The 18,067-nt window shown below is 52.1% G+C and overlaps 1 protein-coding gene across 3 annotated transcripts in view; it reads right to left on the bottom strand.

Annotated features, from left to right (window-relative positions):
* Positions 1-2,638: 2,638 nt before the first annotated feature.
* Positions 2,639-18,067, bottom strand: part of SCFD2 (sec1 family domain containing 2) — a 404,012-nt gene continuing 388,583 nt past the window's right edge. The window contains exons 8-10 of one of the 3 annotated variants that reach the window (XM_047855417.1): positions 12,496-12,615; positions 3,013-3,119; positions 2,639-2,813 (exon numbers count right to left, since the gene is read on the bottom strand). In XM_047855417.1, the coding sequence (XP_047711373.1) occupies positions 3,027-3,119; positions 12,496-12,615 (213 nt within the window). In that variant the 3' untranslated portion in view covers positions 2,639-2,813; positions 3,013-3,026. Of the gene's footprint in view, positions 3,120-12,495; positions 12,616-18,067 lie in introns of all 3 variants that reach the window. The other 2 variants (XM_047855416.1, XM_047855418.1) reach the window with 2 other exon arrangements.

The raw sequence follows: 18,067 nt of genomic DNA, 5'->3' as shown, positions 1-18,067 counted from the left end.
TCGGGGCTAACGTTCATTCGTGATGGAGAAGCTGCTGTCGGAGACAACATGAGGCCCTGAATGAGCCATCATTAGACATTTACCACCAATAATGGGGATTCCTACAGGCTCTTGGCCAGCTTTGCCATGTGCCATGTCCTAAGTGCTTCACATGGATTTATTATTTTACTTCTCACGCCAACCCGATGAGGTCAGCCCTATGATCCGATTCCACGGTCCGCTGAGAACCGAAGAAGTGAACTGCAGCATGGAAGAGGTGGGATTGGAACCCAGGCCATCGGCGCCTGGCCTCTGGGCTCTCCTGTCTTGGATATCTGTGGCACCAACGCGTTCTTCCTCCTCTGTTTCCTCATCTCGTGGCTCCCAGCAATGCCTCTGAACTTTCTCTTCGTTTGACATTATTCTCCTGTTGAGACTTTATCATGTTGCGAGGAGACCTCTTTGCTGTCCTCGCTGGTCAAGGCCCAGTCCTTGCCATCACGTGCTAGCTGCTGTGTCGGGGCTGGCTTCCGTCCACAGCAGCTTCTCTCGGGAGGTAGGTACCTTCCGTGAGCATGCGTAATTTCCAAATGGAGGCACTGAGGCTCCGCGAGGTCCACAACCGCTGTTTGTGAGCACAGATGAGACGGAACCCAGGGAAGACTTTGGAACTCTGTTCACCGACCTTCACAGGAGGTCAAGAACACAATCCCTTTCTCCCTTGTCCTCTCCCACTCCCCGGCAGTGAGCACAAGAAGAAGGCAACACCAAGGAGGTTTTAGGAGGTTCTAACAAGGGGGCCGACGTGCCATTTCCTGAGTCCCTTCTTTTTCCTTATCTGACGAAGGCCCTTTGCAGGATTTATACCAAGTCTCCATTAGGTTCCTGCTTTTTTAATGCAAGGGACAGGGTTCTGTCCTGTGTCTCCTACCTTCTTATTCAAACCAAATTCCGGCCACCATGAACTTCCTCTTTTCTCCAAAGCCTCCCGCTACCTGATTGCCTGTCTCGCTCAGTTCCTCCAACCAGTGACCACAGAGATGGAAGAAGATGGTGATAAACCTAACTTGTGACATTCCCCGCACACAGAGACTGCCTTTGACCATATTTAATATAGTACTGAGGGCATCTGGGGGGCATGGTAAATGCTAATGGACAACATTTACAATCAGGAACGCCCTTCTTTTGTTAATTCCAGACTAGCAGCTTTTGAACATTCTTTTTTTAGGGAAAAAATTAACTTGTAAGAATACAGTACAGCCTCAAAAGTAGTACACAACTACACGTTTGCCGTGAAGAAAATTCGAACCACACAGAAGTCTACCAAGAGTGAGACTCCCCTCCCCCTTTCCTGAGCCCTCCCACCCAGACTCCTTCCCAGAGGTAACTACTTGTTAGCAGTTCGGTTTTTGTATTTCCAGAAAGTTTCCTTTGCATACGGACATATGGCTTACCACTTAACCTGGAGCAGATGCTCACACAGGGCGGGGCCACCGGGAGAAGGCCCAGCTGCTCGTTCTGTGAGAGCCACAGAGTCAGGGGCGCGGCCGGCTCCTTCAAGGAGCATGGCCCGGAACCTAGCAGGGTGCCCGGGACGTGCCTGTCAGTATTTGGAAATGAATGAATGAATGGCTGAACAGATGAATGGATGTACATTGAGACAGAGAACAGGGTACATAATTTTTTAATTCTAGAAAACAGCGATGTCTGCTTTGCTGATCATTTCTTTGGGGCTTGCCATTTGCTTCCTTATTCAAGTTCAGACTTCTGGGTTAGGGGAATGAAAGAAGCATCTGGGGGTCTCCGTATTTCAGCACCATGAAAGAACCGGTTTCAGGTGGAAAACACACTTGGATCACAAACAAACACACAAAAAACCACCCCCAAAACATCGGTGTCTATAAACACTGCTTTGATTGCATCTCAGAATGATTTCCAACTTCACAGTGTTTTCCTAAAATAACATTATTTTATAGAGAACTAGAATCAGAGGCACGTGAGGGTTTTGACCTACATTTGACTTTCTCTACCTGTTCCGCCCTCTCTCGAACTGTTTGTCAGCTCTCCCTCTTTACTACAAACGTCTTTTGGGGATGCCAGAGAGGTCCGTGAACCACACACCTGCGAGTGTGTGGATTTAGCAGTTGCTTTTCGCCAGAGTTCTTAAATAATTTCACTGGGTTTTTCTGACATGACCAGAAGGGAAAGTTAGGCAAACAGAAAAGAGAGCTCTCTATTTCGACAGCAACACTACTGAATTACAAGTCCCAGGGGATGGGGTTCTAGTCTCGACTCCCTGGACCAGGTGGTCTTTATGGGGCCTTCCTTTGGGAGGGGAGGACACCTTTTACAGGCAGGGACAGGCCTCCAGTCAGCCTGTCTCCCACCTCTGTTCCGAGTAGACATGTGGGCCGGCCTGGTGAGCACGCCGGGAGGGCGCCGGACTTTGTGACGGCAGGCGGACCACCAGCCCGGTCCTAACTGCTGCCCGCCCCTCCCTCCCTTCCTCGCCTCTTCAGCAAGGTCTCAGATCCCATTTGCAATGTTCCCCTCCCCCCCCCCCCCCCAGTTACATAATCTTAAGGAAAACCAAACTTTTTTCACACTCCTGATGTGAAGCATGTCTAATTTCTTGAGCAACTGCAGATCAAATGGCTTGTAATCTACCAACACTCACCAACAGGCGTTTATTTAGAAACAGTGAGCTTGCGGCTGGAATCAGGAAGATTCCAGGATCACAGAATCCAGGATCACAGGAATCAGGACCACAAAGAGAGGGTTGAGGAGAAACGGGGATGATGTCAAACGTGGCCAGCTGACAGACAGTTTGACACCTGTAGAAAAATGAAAGTAATTTTTTTTTTTTTTAAGTTGTTGGGAATCCGAGCAAAGTACTTCGATGCATGGTTGCCAAGACCCTTCAGGCAGAATTCTGTCATAGCCACCGTTAGCAAGGGGACACCGGTTTGGGAGGCGTATCTTGAACGGTGACGGGATAACGGTATCGGTATTTCCAGCTCAGGTAAGTCTCACCCTTGCAGAGATGCTCAGAAGCCAAGGTCTGGATGCAGCCGGTCAGTCGCAAATAACAGCTCAGGAATGTTAAATGGCTTCAGGAGTCGCGTGGACAGCACGATAACCTATCAGCAGGAGGGGACAAACACACCACAGACAATTAGGGATACCAATCCCAGGTTATCGGATGACAAGAAAGAAAATGCAGTGCGTTTCTATGGGGAAAGGCACGGAGGGGAATACCGTGGAGATAAGGCAGAAGGCGGCCGCTTGAACGCCACTAGAGTCCTGGGCGGAAGGAAGGGTGCACAGCCTGGGAAGAGATGGCCCGTGGGACAGCGGGGGCTGTGTTTACTGAGCCTTTGACCGCTTGGCACCGAGAGTGGCCGAGCCCAGCCGCCGCCTTACTGCTGAACTGAATCCGGTCATACCGTAGCTTTGTGATCCAGTAATTTGACCTCAATATAGAAGTTTCTCTCTTCTCCAGGAAGCCTTTGCTCCTTCAGGGCCCCCGCGAAGGCACACCCAAGAGGTGGATGTCCTTGTGGGTGCTAATGATGGTGACTCTGTTCATTTCCTAGTACCCCAAACTGGGTGGTTTAAATAACTGAAATTTATTGTCTCATAGTTCTGAATGCCAGAAGTCCAAGATCAAGGTGTTGGCAAGGTTAGTTCCTCCCGAGGGTTGTGAGGGAAAATCAGTTCATGCTCCCCTCTCAGCTTCCTTGTGTCTTCACCCCATCCTCTATCTATGCATGTCTGTCTCTCTGTCCAAATTTCCCCTTTTTATAAAGACACTGTCATATTGGATTAGAGCTCACCCTAATGACCTCATCTGAATCTGATCACCTGCAAAGACCTATGTCCAGTAAGGTCACCCTCACAGTGTTCGGACTTCAATATCTTTTGGGAGGGGGACACGATTCAACCCATAACAACGATGGAATAATGATGCTAGCAGCTAATGTTTATCGGGCCTTATGAACTGCCAGGCACTCAGGATGATCTCATTTGATATCCGTTTCATCTTCCTTACAATCTTTTGAAACAGGTGTAGTATTCCTATTTTGCAGATAAGGAAAATAAAGTACAGAGAGGTTCAATCACTTGTCCAAGGACAGACACGAGATGGCTGAGTGAGGATTCCAACCCAGGCAGGCCGAGTCCAGGGCCCAAGTGCCTATCTGGTCACTTCTGTCATGTCAAGGGGTCTGGGCCAGGCCACTTGACTCCCCTTTTTCTGGCCCGTCGCTGTGGTGACCCTTCCTGCTTCCTTCATTCTGGACCTTTCCTCCGGGGTGGCTTTCTGTCTGTAGCACCAGAACGACTTGTTCCCCAGGGCTGCGCTGGCTCCGCGATGCGCCGTGTAAGGGCTGGTGAGGTTCGCCCAGGCGACTAGGTGAGGAGGTGACTGTGGACATGGGGAGGGAGGCTAGAGCTGGAATCCCATAGCCCAGCGCCTGAGCAAAGGGGACTGCCAGGCTGGCGGCGGGACGGGGCTTCGCCCAGCCACCTGCCACCGGTCACGTGCCGGTCGGTGCCACACATTCCACCATCTTCCCCTCCTGCCGCCCAAAACTGTTCCGGGTGCACCTAAACCAAGGACTTAACCAGTTGCCAGCTCACTGGTCAAGAACGGAGCCTGTACCCCAGTGTGGAGGAAAGGCAGACGGGGCCCAAGTTAGAGGAGGAAGGAGAGAAGAAAGCATTTTGTCATTTTCTTCTTCGTCTTCTTGTTAAAGAAGTGGGGATTATTAACAAGTTTTCTGTTTAAAGCAACAATTAGCCTTTGAAAGCTGCTGTTTTACTTTTGCTCGAAAGGGAACGGTCTGAAACAATACATGGCTCATGTCAGCCAAGGTATATTTCGGGCGGGGGAAGAAAATACACTGAAATCTGTGCTCACATTTGTCCTTGAAAGCCAGGTGATGAGAGTTTGAGAGCAGCAAGTGAACAGTAGCATCCCCTGTCATCTGCACACGTGGTGTAGACGCCATTTCAACACGTGGCTCTGGGGAGGGTCTCCACTGACTCCTCAGCGTCTTCCACGCTGAGCCATTAGGTGGCGAAGAATGCTGGGTCCCAGGCCCGCCCACTCCCCAGACCCCCGCAGAGCCCGGCTCCGCTGCTGCTTGGCTCTATGCCCCAGGGAAAGTCACTTCACTTGGAGCCTCACACTCCGTGTCCCAGGAGGAAAACAACAGCCCTGAGCTGGCAGCGTCGTGGCAAGGATTACATAAAGTCAAGTGCGTAGAACACAGGGGGTGCCCAGCAGTTGTGAGCTGCTCCTTTATTGTGGTTTTGTGACTGGGTCATAGGTCTCCTTTTGAATGTTATAAAAGCTAAGAATGCTCTAGAAAAATACGTGTCTGTTTACACACACGAGATTCTGAATATAGTTTTAGGTGAGCTTTGTGTACAACTAGGGTTCATAGACCACAAGGTAAGAAACCCTTCTTCAGACATTTTTAAGAGTGTGTGCACGGAAACCAAAGTGCTTTGCATGCTCTCTAGCGGTCGACTCTTGTGAGGCAGTAGAGGCCGGTGTGGCCAATGGGCCAAAGGCCCCTCTCCTGCCCTCATGACTTGCTGGTTCCCCCCACCACTGCCGGCCCCCGTGGTCCTTCCAGAGCCAAAATGGCAGGCAAGGGTAAGGGCTAGCAGGAGTCTCCCAGGATGCTTAAGTCTTGCTGGCAGGAATGAGGAACTTGGAGAAAAAAGGCTATAGACTCCACTGATGTCGACACTTCTAGAGCAGTGAGAACCGAGCCGAAAGAATCCATCCCTCAGATCGGGTGCTGGGCCTCCAGCCCACGGCTGACAGAGACGGGGTGGGGGGTGGGGTGGGGGTTCCCTGACCTCCACTGAGCTGGAACCAAAGGCCAGGCCTCTGATATCTAAACAGGCAAGTATTTAGCATGAGGGCTGAACCAGAGGGTGTCTGGGACATGTTTCGTGGAGGGCTGAAAAGAAACATACGGAAAACCAAATCTGTGTGTGAAGTGAGCTAGGGGGTCTCCGAGAAGAGGAGAAAGCTGAGACCAAGGACCCTTGCCAGATGGTACAGCGGTTAAGAGCACAGGCTTAGGAGTGCCTAATCTGACTTGGAACCTAGCTGGGCCCCTTGCTGGAGGAATGCCTCTGGAGACGTTGCCTAATCACTCTGAGCCTCAATTTCCTCATCGGTAAAGTGGGAATGACACCCCTCCCCCAACAGGATAATTACGCAGATCGCACGTGAACATATACATAAAATATTTAGCACAGCTGACAGATTCTAGAGGGGCTTAAAATGGTCCCCGCTATTATCGTTTTCATTATCATCACCATCCGGGCTATTCTCGTCCTCTGCCGCACTCCCTCCCTCCAGCTCACAGCAGTCCCCGGGCCAGTGCCGGGGAGACGAGGTGCCAAAGCCATCTTACCCAAGTGTAAATCTGACCGTATTACTCATCGGCTTAAAATCCTGACTGCCTCCTCCCTGTCCTCTGATAAACCCAACCCTCCTAGAGAGCATCCCGGGACTGCAGAATCCGATGGCTGCTCAGCACTCCAGATGTCACCCCCTCGCTGCCACAGCAACACCCCCCCCCCCCCAAGAGTTTTACGTTGCGGCCACCCTCCACTATTCGCAGTTTCGCCAGTGGAACTTTGGGAATGCTTTCCTACCCTACTCTTTGCCTGAAGACCTCTCAGTCCTTCATCGATCTATTCGTGCATCACCACCTCCAGGAAGCCTTCCAAGCCCACCCCTCCCCAAAGACGGAGTGTGTTCCCATGGCTGTTGGTTTCACACCATATTCCTTGTTGCCTTAGCCGAGTCTTTCCGCTGTGTCTGAACACGGTGCCGAAAACGTAGCAGGTCCTTGATATAGTGACTTAGCGAATGATTACATGAACGAACAAAGACGGTCGGACAAGGAAGGAGGCAGTGAGTTTGGTGAGGGTCGGCAGGAATCTTTTCACGCTGGGAGGCTTTAGTAAAAGACAGCTCAAATAGCTCTGGGAAAATTGTTCCAGATCAGTTCAACTATTTGTCTAAAGCTCTCACTGGGAAGCCAAGCAGGACTGCATGGCTAACACGACATTTATACTGTAACGGTTGATGGTCCTTAAGCATTTTCACATCTTAGGGATCTTTCGGTCTCCAGACTCATCAGAGCACTGTTAGAGGTTTTTAGTCTAAGGCATTTCTGCATTACTTGATTAAAATAGTTCTAAACGTTCTAAAGAATTAGCCAAATGGGGGACAAAAAGGCAGTCAAAAATGAGAAAGAGAATCCTTAAGAGAGCCCGAAATCGGCCTGTTAGACATAAAATTAAAATTGTATAAACTACCATCAGATGTGTGATATCAGGCAGACTAAGCACGAGAGAATTCCTTTAAGAGAACTAGTTTTCTCCCAGGCAGCCGAGCGCACTGATGAGGATTTCATCCATGAGATTGGGGCGGGGGGGGGGGTGACACCAGGGCCCCCAGAGCCTCCGAGCAAGCCCTAGAGCCCTTTGCGCTCCAGCGGGAAGAGGAGGGTTCAGTCTCTGTTCTCAGATGGGCTGGGGCTCCCGCAGGCGCAGGCCAGCCTGCGACACCGACCCAGCCCTCTGGCTTTCTTTCCATTTTCCACTCCTGCAGGCCACCACTATAATTTGTAGGTGCCAGCATCTTCCTGTTCTATTTCTGCTGAACACGGAGGAAGCGGGGCAGTCTGGGATTTAGATTCCACATCCAGCTGATTTCTAACACTGTGCATTGAAAGAAGCAGGGGATAACAATGGTTTGTCTCCTTTTTTCTTTTAAACTTGGGAGATTCTGAGGCGCCTGGGTGGCTCAGTCGGTTAAGCGTCTGACTTCGGCTCCGGCCACGATTTCGTAGTTCGTGGGTTCAAGCCCTGTGTCGGGCTCTGGGCTGACGGCTCGGAGCCTGGAGCCTGCTTCGGATTCCGTGTTTCCCCCTCTCTCTGCCCCTCCCCAGCACACACTCTGTCTCTGTCTCTCTCTCAAAAATAAATAAACATTAAACTAAAAAAAAAAAAAGATAAACTTAAAATCCCACGGATGTTTTCCTCACAGTAAGAAGCTTCAGAATAAAATATATCTAAACTGAAAAGAGGAAAAAAAAAAAAAAGGCGGTCACAGGACTCCTCTCCTTGGGGCTTTCAATCGAGTTTAGTATAACCTGGAGCGAGGTTTTTAGAGCCAAGATTTAGGTATCCTGAACCCTGAAGTTATGCAAAACCCTGTGTGTAGGAGCATATTTCTCAGCCTCCTTTTTGTCCTAGCACATTCTCACTAAATACTCAGCTCCAGAAATGGAGAACCGCTAGAAAGCGTGCGTGGGGGGGGCAACGTGCACTGCCTATGAAAAGCAGGGGACGGAGGGGCTGACCTGCCCACACGGCCTTCCTCTGTCTCCTGAGCTGGCCTTTCCCTGTGTTTTCTGGAAGGGTCCTTCCCTGTTATTTTCCTCCCATAATCTCAGGCTTCTGCAGGCCTCTTGGCCACCATCCAACCAGAGTTTCGCCTGCAGAGCCGTCTGGGCACGGGGCCCCACACCAGGCGGCGAACGAGACAGAGGCCGGTGCCAGGCGCGCGCACCTCCAGAGCGAGGGGAAGCCTACCAAGCTTCCCACCTCCCGGCGGTGGCTGCTCGGGGTGGGCGTGAGGTGGGGGGAGTTGACTCTTGGATCCCTCTTTTTTTCGTAGTCGGAGCAGAGGGCCTCCGCAGCGGCCCAATTTGCTCCTCGGCACGTTGTCCAACAACCACGGGCAGGGAGCGGAGTTTTAGAGTATGACAACAGTCCCGTAAGACTAGCAGGTGGCAGGTGTGGTTTCTGGATTCCTTGTTTCACGCCCCCCTTGTCACCGTTTGTGGAAGAGAATTCATTTCTAGATGTGCCTTGAATGGGTTCTGTTTCCTTTGAAGAGCTGGTCGCTGAATGCCTTTCAAACCTCAGCCCACAGGCCTTCTCCTCCAAAAGGAGCTGTGCCAGAGGAAGGAACCACCCCTCACCCCTACTTATTTCCACCACAGCACCGGTCTTCTCAGCACACTTATCTGTGGCTGGAGTTTTCATGTTTGACGTCAGTCATTCGTTATTAGAACGTAAGTTCCATGAGAGCAGGCACGAGTCTGGCTTGCTCCCTGCTCTCTTGTTAGCACAAGAACAGTGCTTGGCACAACAGCAGCCATTCAACAAATGTTCACGGGATAATCAACTAATCCCACTTAGTGGATGTGATTTCAGAGTCCTGTACTTGAGTCCCAAGAGCACCCATGTAGACAGAGAGAAGGTATGGATTAACAGCAGCTGTTACCAGCGTCAGGCTGGTTTTAGTTGTCCGTAATCTCAGAATGAATCGACAGGTTGGTGAATTCTCCAGAAGAGCTACTTTGGTCTCACGCTACAATACTGTACGTGAAGTTTCTAGCGTTCAAGATTCAACATTGCATGAATAATCATGACACTCAGCAATCCTGACCCTGTTCGCGGTGCTGGGAATAAATAGTAAGAAAAGCCCAAAGTCCTGACGCTGGAGGGGAGCAAGCAGGCCGAAGAGTGGTAGGAAAAGACCCGAAGGGAGGCAGTCCACTCTTGTGAGGCGGTAGAGGCCCGTGTGGCCGATGGGCCAAAGGCCCCTCTCCTGCCCTCATGACTTGCCGGTTCCCCCCACCACTGCCGGCCCCCGTGGTCCTTCCAGAGCCAAAATGGCAGGCAAGGGTAAGGGCTAGCAGGAGTCTCCCAGGATGCTTAAGTCTTGCTGGCAGGACTGAGGAACGTGGAGAGCAAAGGCTATAGGCTCAGTTGATGTCGGTATATCTAGAACAGTGAAAACCGAGCCAAAAGAATGCATCCCGCAGACTGTGGGCTGGGCCTTGTAGGCTGTGGTGGGGACAGGGAGGAGGCGGCCCCATCTGTCTCTGCACTGGCCAGTCCACACTGAGGCATGGCTCTCCGTTCTAACCGAGTGCGAGAGGGAGAGACGGAGTGGGACTGAGGAGAGCCACCACAACCGCCAGGGCACCCCCAGATGAGTATCGTGGGACCGAAAAGCCTCGGTTTGGAGAAGAGCAGAGCCAGGGGAGACCATGTGGAAGAGGGACGAGCCTGATTTGCCTGTAAATTCTGCGGGGCCCAGGAGCTAGAACCAGCGCTAGTGAGTGAGGCTCTAGAAGGCAGATTTGGATGCATCTAGGGGAGACAGTAAGGGCCGCCGAGACTCAGGCAGGATGCAGGGGGAGGGGGCAAACCCTCATCTCTGGAGATGTTCAAGTGTAGGCTGGATAGGAAAGACAGAATATAAGTGTCAGATAGGAGGGCCGCCTGGGTGGCTCAGTCGGTTAAGCGTCCGACTTCGGCTCAGGTCATGATCTCGAGGTCCGTGAGTTCGAGCCCCACGCTGGGCTCTGTGCTGACAGCTCAGAGCCTGGAGCCTGCTTCGGATTCTGTGTCTCCCTCTCTCTGACCCTCCCCCGTTCATGCTCTGTCTCTCTCTGTCTCAAAAATAAATAAAACGTTAAAAAACAAAGCGTTTGGTATATTATCGCTGCTTACATCGACAGTCAAGCCAAGTTAGTTTCTTGGCTGAGGGTTTGTTGGGGACGTAGATTCGGTAGAACCTGTTCCTTTCAATCCGTTCGCCTGTTTCTCCAGCAGACGAGGAAGTCTGAGCCGACAATGGCACCAGTCCGCATGCCATCTCGTGTACGGCTAGAGCAGCGAGGCTGTTCTTGTAAAAGCAGAAAGCTAGCTGCTCATGTCCCAGATCCGGGCAGAGTTGGCTGCAGAAGTAGGGCAGCTGTGTCTTTTGAGGGCGAGAAAGGGAGATCTGCCTCTGAGGCGTGTCGCTCCACAAACATCTAGCTGATCCACCTCCTTGCAGAAGCTCGGAGATGCACGGCACTCTGGTGCCCCTGCCTCTTCCGCTGGTCTTCCCTGCTGCCCTTGGGGTCTTCCTGGGGGCCCCTTAGCTCTTCGGGGGAACTTGTGGCACAAGGGCAACAGAGCAAACCAGGCTGCTCCTTAAGCTCCAAATTCTTTGAGAAGCTCCCTTTGCGGAGGTCTGAGCACACGGTCAGATTATAGCCAAGCCACGGCAGCTTCCAGGTCCGGGTTGTCAAACGCAGGTCACACACGCTTTGGAAACGTCTGCACTTCATCCTTTCAGAGCGGGGATTAACATGTCTGTCGGGGTGTCACAGCGCAGCACCGTTCCGGAGAGCTAAGAATCCGGTTCACCTCATTAGGGGCAGCGAGAAGTGTGCTTTCGGATTTTAAAAACGTCTTGCTCGAAAAGACAATTGCTCACGAAACGGATCCTCGACACTGCCGCTCAGTGGCCTGCAGAGGTGGCACAAAGCCGAAGATGACCCCCCAGGGGCGACTCTCAAACGGGGGCGAGGGGGCAGAGGCAACGGGAAGATGACGTATGCCGTCCGGGGGCTCCTCAGGTTCCCAGAGGACAGAGCCTCAGCTGCCCCTGGCGCGAACCAGCCCAGCAGTTGGCGCTTCTCTGGCTTTTCTCTCTCTACGGTCTCTTTTCAGATTCCCTCACTTCTGCTTCTTGGGATCATGTAAGCCACCTGCTCTCACATCCCTGTCACATGGCCTGTGTTGGGGAGCCCACAGTAAGGCAAGGACTTGGAGTCTTACTGAGTTGCAGGTTCTGCCTCCTTGGGCAGATCCGCAGGCAGGGGGCTCGCCTTCTCCCGAAGCCTCTCCCCTTGGGCTCCCGGCCTCAGGCCAGTGGCTAACACCCCTCCCACAAGGCAGGGGGCTGCTGCTCACAACAGTAGCCACCCTTTACTGAGAGCTAAGGGTCAGGCACTGTGCTAGGAATGACACCCTCTCCCCTTACCTGATCTAAGATTCACAGCCACCCTGGCCCTGTTCCATCAGCGAGAAAACTGAAGGCTTTGCCCTCCCAGATCAGCTGGCTAGTGAAGGACAGAGGTAGGACTCAAAGACAGACCTAGAAGATCAAGAGGCTGGTGTTCTTAACCACGGGGCCACTTACAAGGGGGAATGAGAGGCACCTGGCAGGAGGCGACAGAGGAGAAAGAGACCACATTTGTCACTGACTCGACAACGTGCCTCTAACTGCCACGGTGGGGAGATGGTCCCTGGGAGCAGCCCTCGTTATCTGGAGCCTGGAAAGCAGTGAAAACTCTTGAGTAGTTAAAGGTTTATACACCCCTCAGGACACACGAGAATATACGCCCCTCAGGAATCAGGACCGGGGACAATAGCACCTTAGCCCTTGAAGCCCAGAGGCGGAAGAGGGGACCATAGGTGACAGCTCTTCTCCCTCCACCCCCATCCTGAGGACAGCTGGCCCTGGAGCAGAGGAGGGGGAACGTGACAGGGAGGGGTGGGTGGGACACGAAAGGTGGGACGGAGACAGGGAGAGGCGCCAGGGAGCCGAAGGAAGGAAGGAAGGAAGGGCCCCCACCCACCCTCTCGTTTCTGCCTCAGGGCCCTCGTTCACAGAGGTCTCAGTACCTGGGTTCCTGGCTTCAAGGACGGCACGAGGTCTTTGATCATTTTGGCTTCTGAGACTGTGACCCCGCCCACCACAAAGAGGATCAGGAGAGGGTGGTCGCTGGGATGGGGCCGGCTCACCTGCAAAACAAACCCCCACGGGCATCAGTGGCAGAGCGCTGAGCAGCTGGGGGCCTTGCCCCTTGTCCCTCCGCGGGGACCCCAGGGCTGCCGCCCCCTCGGGCAGGGGACGAAAACAAGCCTCCGAGAGAGGGTGATTCATTAGGGATCCGGTATGTTAGCGCACGGTGAACCCACCGACCAGAAGAACGCAGACCGCGTCACCGTGTCATACCCTTTGAATACGTTGTTGAAAGAAAGGTTAAGGTAGTGGGGCTATTAAATAGGAAGAGAAGGCTGAGGGGCAACTTATTCACTCCTTCCTTGGCAGCTCTCAGGTGTCAGCATAAACATGCCTCCCAGTCGTCACAGAGCTCTGTTTATTTCCTCCGAAGAGCTGGCCACAGCCTGTGGTTATCGGATTGGTTGGTTTGTTTGTTTCCCTATTGGCCGTCTCCTCTTCTGGAACTGGGGATCTGGTTCACTGCTGAATTCTCAGCTGACCTAGTCTCGCACATGGGAGGTGCTTGGTAAATACCTGTGGGATGGATGGATGGTCAGAGCCCCGGGGGGCTGGTGCTGGAGAGGGTAAAAAGAGGCACGGGCCCAGGACCTGGCCTGGGAGCTTATAGTCCAGTGCAGGCGTCGCACCCTTTACTTCCGCAAGCCAACCGTAGCTGAGAACCTACGGTGTGTGGAATGGCCCCCCAGATGTCGTGGAGAATTCTCCAGATGCCTTACGATTTCACCCATAAGGCCAAGTCTTATACACGAAAATTAGAATGACTTGCAGAACCTCCCGGAAAATGCAAGATGACCAACACATAGGCTTAGTGACTAATGGAAGGGCCCACCTGGAAGTTTCCGAAGACACTATGTTTTGAGCCCTACCTGGAAGCCAGCGCAGGTCTGGGGAGGAGTGGGCAGGAGAAGTGGTGTGACCCAGGTTCTAGAGGCAAATGGTCATCCGCTGGGTGGAGCAGGCTGGGGGCCTGCTCCTGGCATCACTGCAGGAAGCATGCTGCCAACTGCCCTCACGGCCACCTCAGCCAGAGGCGGGAGAAACAGGCTTTGACTCCACGAAGGAGGGTCGACGGAGGTGGGGGGCGTATACACTCATTCACACGAATTCCCAACCCCTCTTCTGGCCGTGCAGACGGTCCCCAGGAGCAGCAGGGTGGCCAGCAGCCCCGGAGGAGGCCCGTTCTCCTGCCCCTGCTTCAGCTCCTTTCTCGGCTGGGTTCCTCTGGCTCCCTTGCCTGAATATACCCACTTCTCAACATCCTATTTTAAAAACATTTAAAAAGGTAATACATTCAGCGTTTCCAGTTATATAAGTTACTCTTTGGCTTCTGGAGAGGAAACTCAGAATGGAAAGAAGGAAGGGAGGGAGAGAGAGGGAGAGAAGGAGAGGGAGAAGAACAGGGAGAGGGAAAGGGAGGGGGAGAGAGAGAGAGATCTAACCTTTTCTGCCTAAATGGGTGGTGGTGAATACTAGGAGCTCTGATCTCCAGAAAGATGGCTTCCTCATTTCCCCCCTAGCTTCTTGCCCTGTAGCTCTCCTTCCCCTGGAATGCATTTGTTGACTGCTTTCTTCCAAGCCACGTAACATAGACCCAAGACAATCCCGCTTTAGTCACCCTATTCTCCTGGATTTGCTCTCACTGAGGCCATCACGGCCAGCACATGTAGGAGTCAAGGAACACTACTTTGTTTTCATCTAACAGGTCATTTCTGTGGCATCTGGCACAATCGATGACACCCTGCTTGGCTACTCCAATAGCACTCTCTGTTGGCTGCTCTTCAACCTTTCTGATCATTTTCTCCTCAAATTTCTTCATGAGTCTCTTTTCTTGGTCTGCCCCTCTCAATGTCCATGTTCCTCAGGGTTCCATCTTGGCCCTTTGCTCTTCTCACTCCAATGCAGCATCCCTGAGATGAGGACCTCACCACTCTTTGCCTTCCACAATCTTCTATATACTTCCCAAATGTATGTCCTTAGCACAGACACCTGTACTGAGTTCCTGTGGACATGCCCACCTGGGTGTCTCCCAGGACCCTAAACCCAACAGGTTTCACATTTGATGCATGATCTTCCCCCTTGTCTATTGCCCATGTTGACTTCTTCAAAAAAATTTTTTTAACGTTTATTCATTTTTGAGAGAGACAGAGTGTGAGTGGGGGAGACACTCTCTGTCACTCTGTCAGCACGGAGCCTAATGCAGGGCTTGAAGCCATGGACGTGAGATCATGACCTGAGCCAAAGTTGGGCACTTAACCAACTGAACCACCCAGGTGCCCCTGCCCATGCTGACTTTCTAACAGTATCACCATCTTCACAGTCCCCTCAGCCCGACACCTGATGGTCACCTTGGACTTGACTCCCTTTCATTTCCCAGATCAAGCCTGTTAATTTGTACCCGCCCCTCTCCCCCTCCAAATTTGTGGATCTCTCCTTGATCCCCTTGAGTTCCACTGTCCCTATTGTGGTCGGGCCCTCACTCCGTCTTACTAGGTCACTGCCACAGCCTTCTGGTTCATCTCCCTGTGTCCGTGTGGCCACCCCCTCCCCCCCATTCATTCTCCTCGTTCCTGCCTGAGGAAGCTTTCTAAAATGCACACATTTATTGTGGAATATAGTGAGCACTCCACTAAATATTTTTGTGCAGTACCTTATTCAACCCTCAAAATATCTTTCGGAGGCAAACGCAATCACGGCCGCATTTGGCAGGTGGAGAGTTTTAAGTTTACACGCGATAGCTCAACTGTGGCACCAGGGGCCAAGCTCCAGAGGCCACGCTCTGAAAACGCCCCTCAGCCCTCTCCTGTGCTTCCTTTCCCCGCGAGTCTCTGAGGACGGAGTTCGAACTCCTTAGCTCAGCATACATGGCTCTTTCAATGTGGCTTTGCTTCGCATCGCTATTTCCATCTTCAGGTGTATACTGTTTCCGGGAGTCATTCACAAGAATTTGAGCTGTGCCTGACTGCACGGTATTTGAGGGGTTTTTTGAACATTTTGGGAAATATATGTCCCTTTATGGAACACTGGCACTGAAAATTGCATTTATCACAGTGTTTGGTCTGAGTTATTTTCATAAGGTAAACAAAGCCATCAAGAAACGGAAAGCCAGCACCCTGAGCCCCACTTTGGCCCCCCCAGCTGTCATGGCCTCACCAAGGGTAACTACCACCCTGACTTCTAGCACTCAACATCGTACTTTGATTTTTTTTTTTTTCCTACAAACCCTGGAGATTCTCCATGTTAGTAGGAAAGATCGTGGGCCACAGGCACTGGTTGGGACCATACCAGTGGGTTTTGGCCTCTGAGCCATGGAACTACGGTTACTAAATATCTTGACTATCACTGCATCATATGTTTTATGTAGCACATGTAGTTTCCTCTGTGTAAAGTACCCTCTCCTTCTCTTCTTTACCTCCTTCCCTCTTAGTCTCTTTGAAAAGCATCCCTTCCTCTGGAAAGTTCTAATTGTCTCTTGACTCCTGTCCCGTGACCCGAATCTGACACACACCTCTGCCTTGGCCTTGTCCAGCTGGACTGCTGCCTTGATATACCTGCCTGTCTCCTCTCCTGGCCAGTGAGCTGCTGGAGGGGGAGGACCGATCATATTTATCTTGGGATTTTGGTATTTGTGGCTTTGAGCATAGACCTTGCTCGTGGTAAACTTTCCACAGAGGTTGCACGAATAAAATAAGTGGATAGATGAATGAATGAGACGCATGGGTTCGCTGGAGATGCCCTTCTTAGTTCTTAGAGATCTTTTAGAAAGTCTTTCTTTGCGTCACGTGTGGGTCTTGCGGCTGAGTAGCTAACCTGAGGTTCCTTCTCGCCCTGTAAATAACGGTTTCTCACTTGATCCTGGAACAGAAATACAACTGGCTCCAGAACTTCAAGTGGTACAGTATGTTCCCCAAAACATATGCTTTCCATAAGAGAGTCTGGACTCTGAAGTACCCTGGCAAGAGTCTTGGAAGGATATATTGAAAGATGAAAAGGAAACAAAGAACAGTAACAACAAAGAACAATACCCTGGGGCCAAGGAGTTGAGGGAATGTTGGTTTTGGTACAAATAAAAGGGTCCGATGCATACGCGTTGCCGTTTGCTCTTGTGGTTTCTGTTTAGATTTATGTTTTGATACCAGACTTTCCTTCTAGAACATGTCGAGTGGGCAGGCTATTGGGAGGCGGGGTCTCTCAAAGTCTTTTCCATCAGAATAACACATTCCTTATAACCTCCACGGCTGCATCCCGCATGCGAGTTCGTGGTGAAAGGCGCATTGAAGCTAAAAGCTCTAAGCATTATTTTTGCCCTCGCAAATGTACAGATCAGTAAGGCGAGTCAGTCTCCCCGCTCTCTTCACTTTCCAAGCCTTTGCTGGCTGTGATTTTCCGGCATGGGTTCTGGACGGAGAAGACAGTCTCTGTCCACCGTCCATCCGTCGGAGCCTCCGAAGCGCAGGCTGCCAAAACCTTCTGCGCAGCTCTGGGCCCCGAGAGAGCTCCTGGATGTCCTGATTGGTTTCCCCGAGCAGGGTTTCCTCTGCTTCCGGTGTCCCTGGCGCCCTCCGGGAGTTCTGGGATCCAGCAGTGGACGGACCAGAGAAGAATCCCTGCTGGTGTTCAGTTTATACTTCGGCCGGGGAGAATGACAAAGGGGGTAAGGAAACTGGCAAGGAAGGAAGGTGGTAAGGGCTCCGGAAGGAAATAGAGCAGGGGGCGGGGCCAGCGTGACTCGATGTAACACCGAGAACCTGTGAAGTAGATAGAGGCTCCGGTTTCCAGACAGAGACAGTGAGGCTTGAAGGGGCTGAGTAACTCGTCCCAAGCTGGAGGGCTGAGGCTGAAATCCACGTCTGCCTCACTGCAGAGGCAGACCGCTCCACAAACTCCCATTTACAAAGCGATTCTTCAGACTGAAAGCATTTTTATTAGCTTTCATCTCTTAAGGCCACACTTTTCATTCTTCAGCGGCATCAGCCAATGAATGACCAGGTTCCCGGTGGAACTTACTCGTTGGATCACACCGCAGAAGGTCTCCACGCTCCCAGAGCCACTCTGTGGTGTGGCTTCACCCCCCTGTCACATTTGCTGCGGTGGGTGGTTTCCTCTTTCCCGAAACTTCCCCCACTCCGTCCTGTTTCTAAGCCCCCTAGGTTTCTCTCCTTAGAGGGCTCTGCTTGCTTGGCCTCCTCCATTACATATCGTGTCCCTGACTGCTCGGGCCTCTGGTCCCTGCTCTTCTCCCAAACACCCCCCTGGGTGCCCCGGGCACCAGCGACCCCAGATTGCTACTGTCGGCCCAGGCTCTGCTGAGCTGCAAAGCTAAACCCTCAAATGCAACTTATCTTGCTCTCCCTTCCTGCTTCTCAGGAACGTTAACACCACTCCTCCAGTCTCCCCACCCCAGGTGGACGACCCTAGACGGTGTCTTCTCATTTGCTTCCACATCTAAGC

This window comes from Prionailurus viverrinus, chromosome B1 (genome assembly GCF_022837055.1).
Source record: "Prionailurus viverrinus isolate Anna chromosome B1, UM_Priviv_1.0, whole genome shotgun sequence".
NCBI lineage: Eukaryota > Metazoa > Chordata > Mammalia > Carnivora > Felidae > Prionailurus > Prionailurus viverrinus.
The sequence above is the reverse complement of the archived record's forward strand: the minus strand, read 5'-3'. Positions and strand labels throughout refer to the sequence as shown.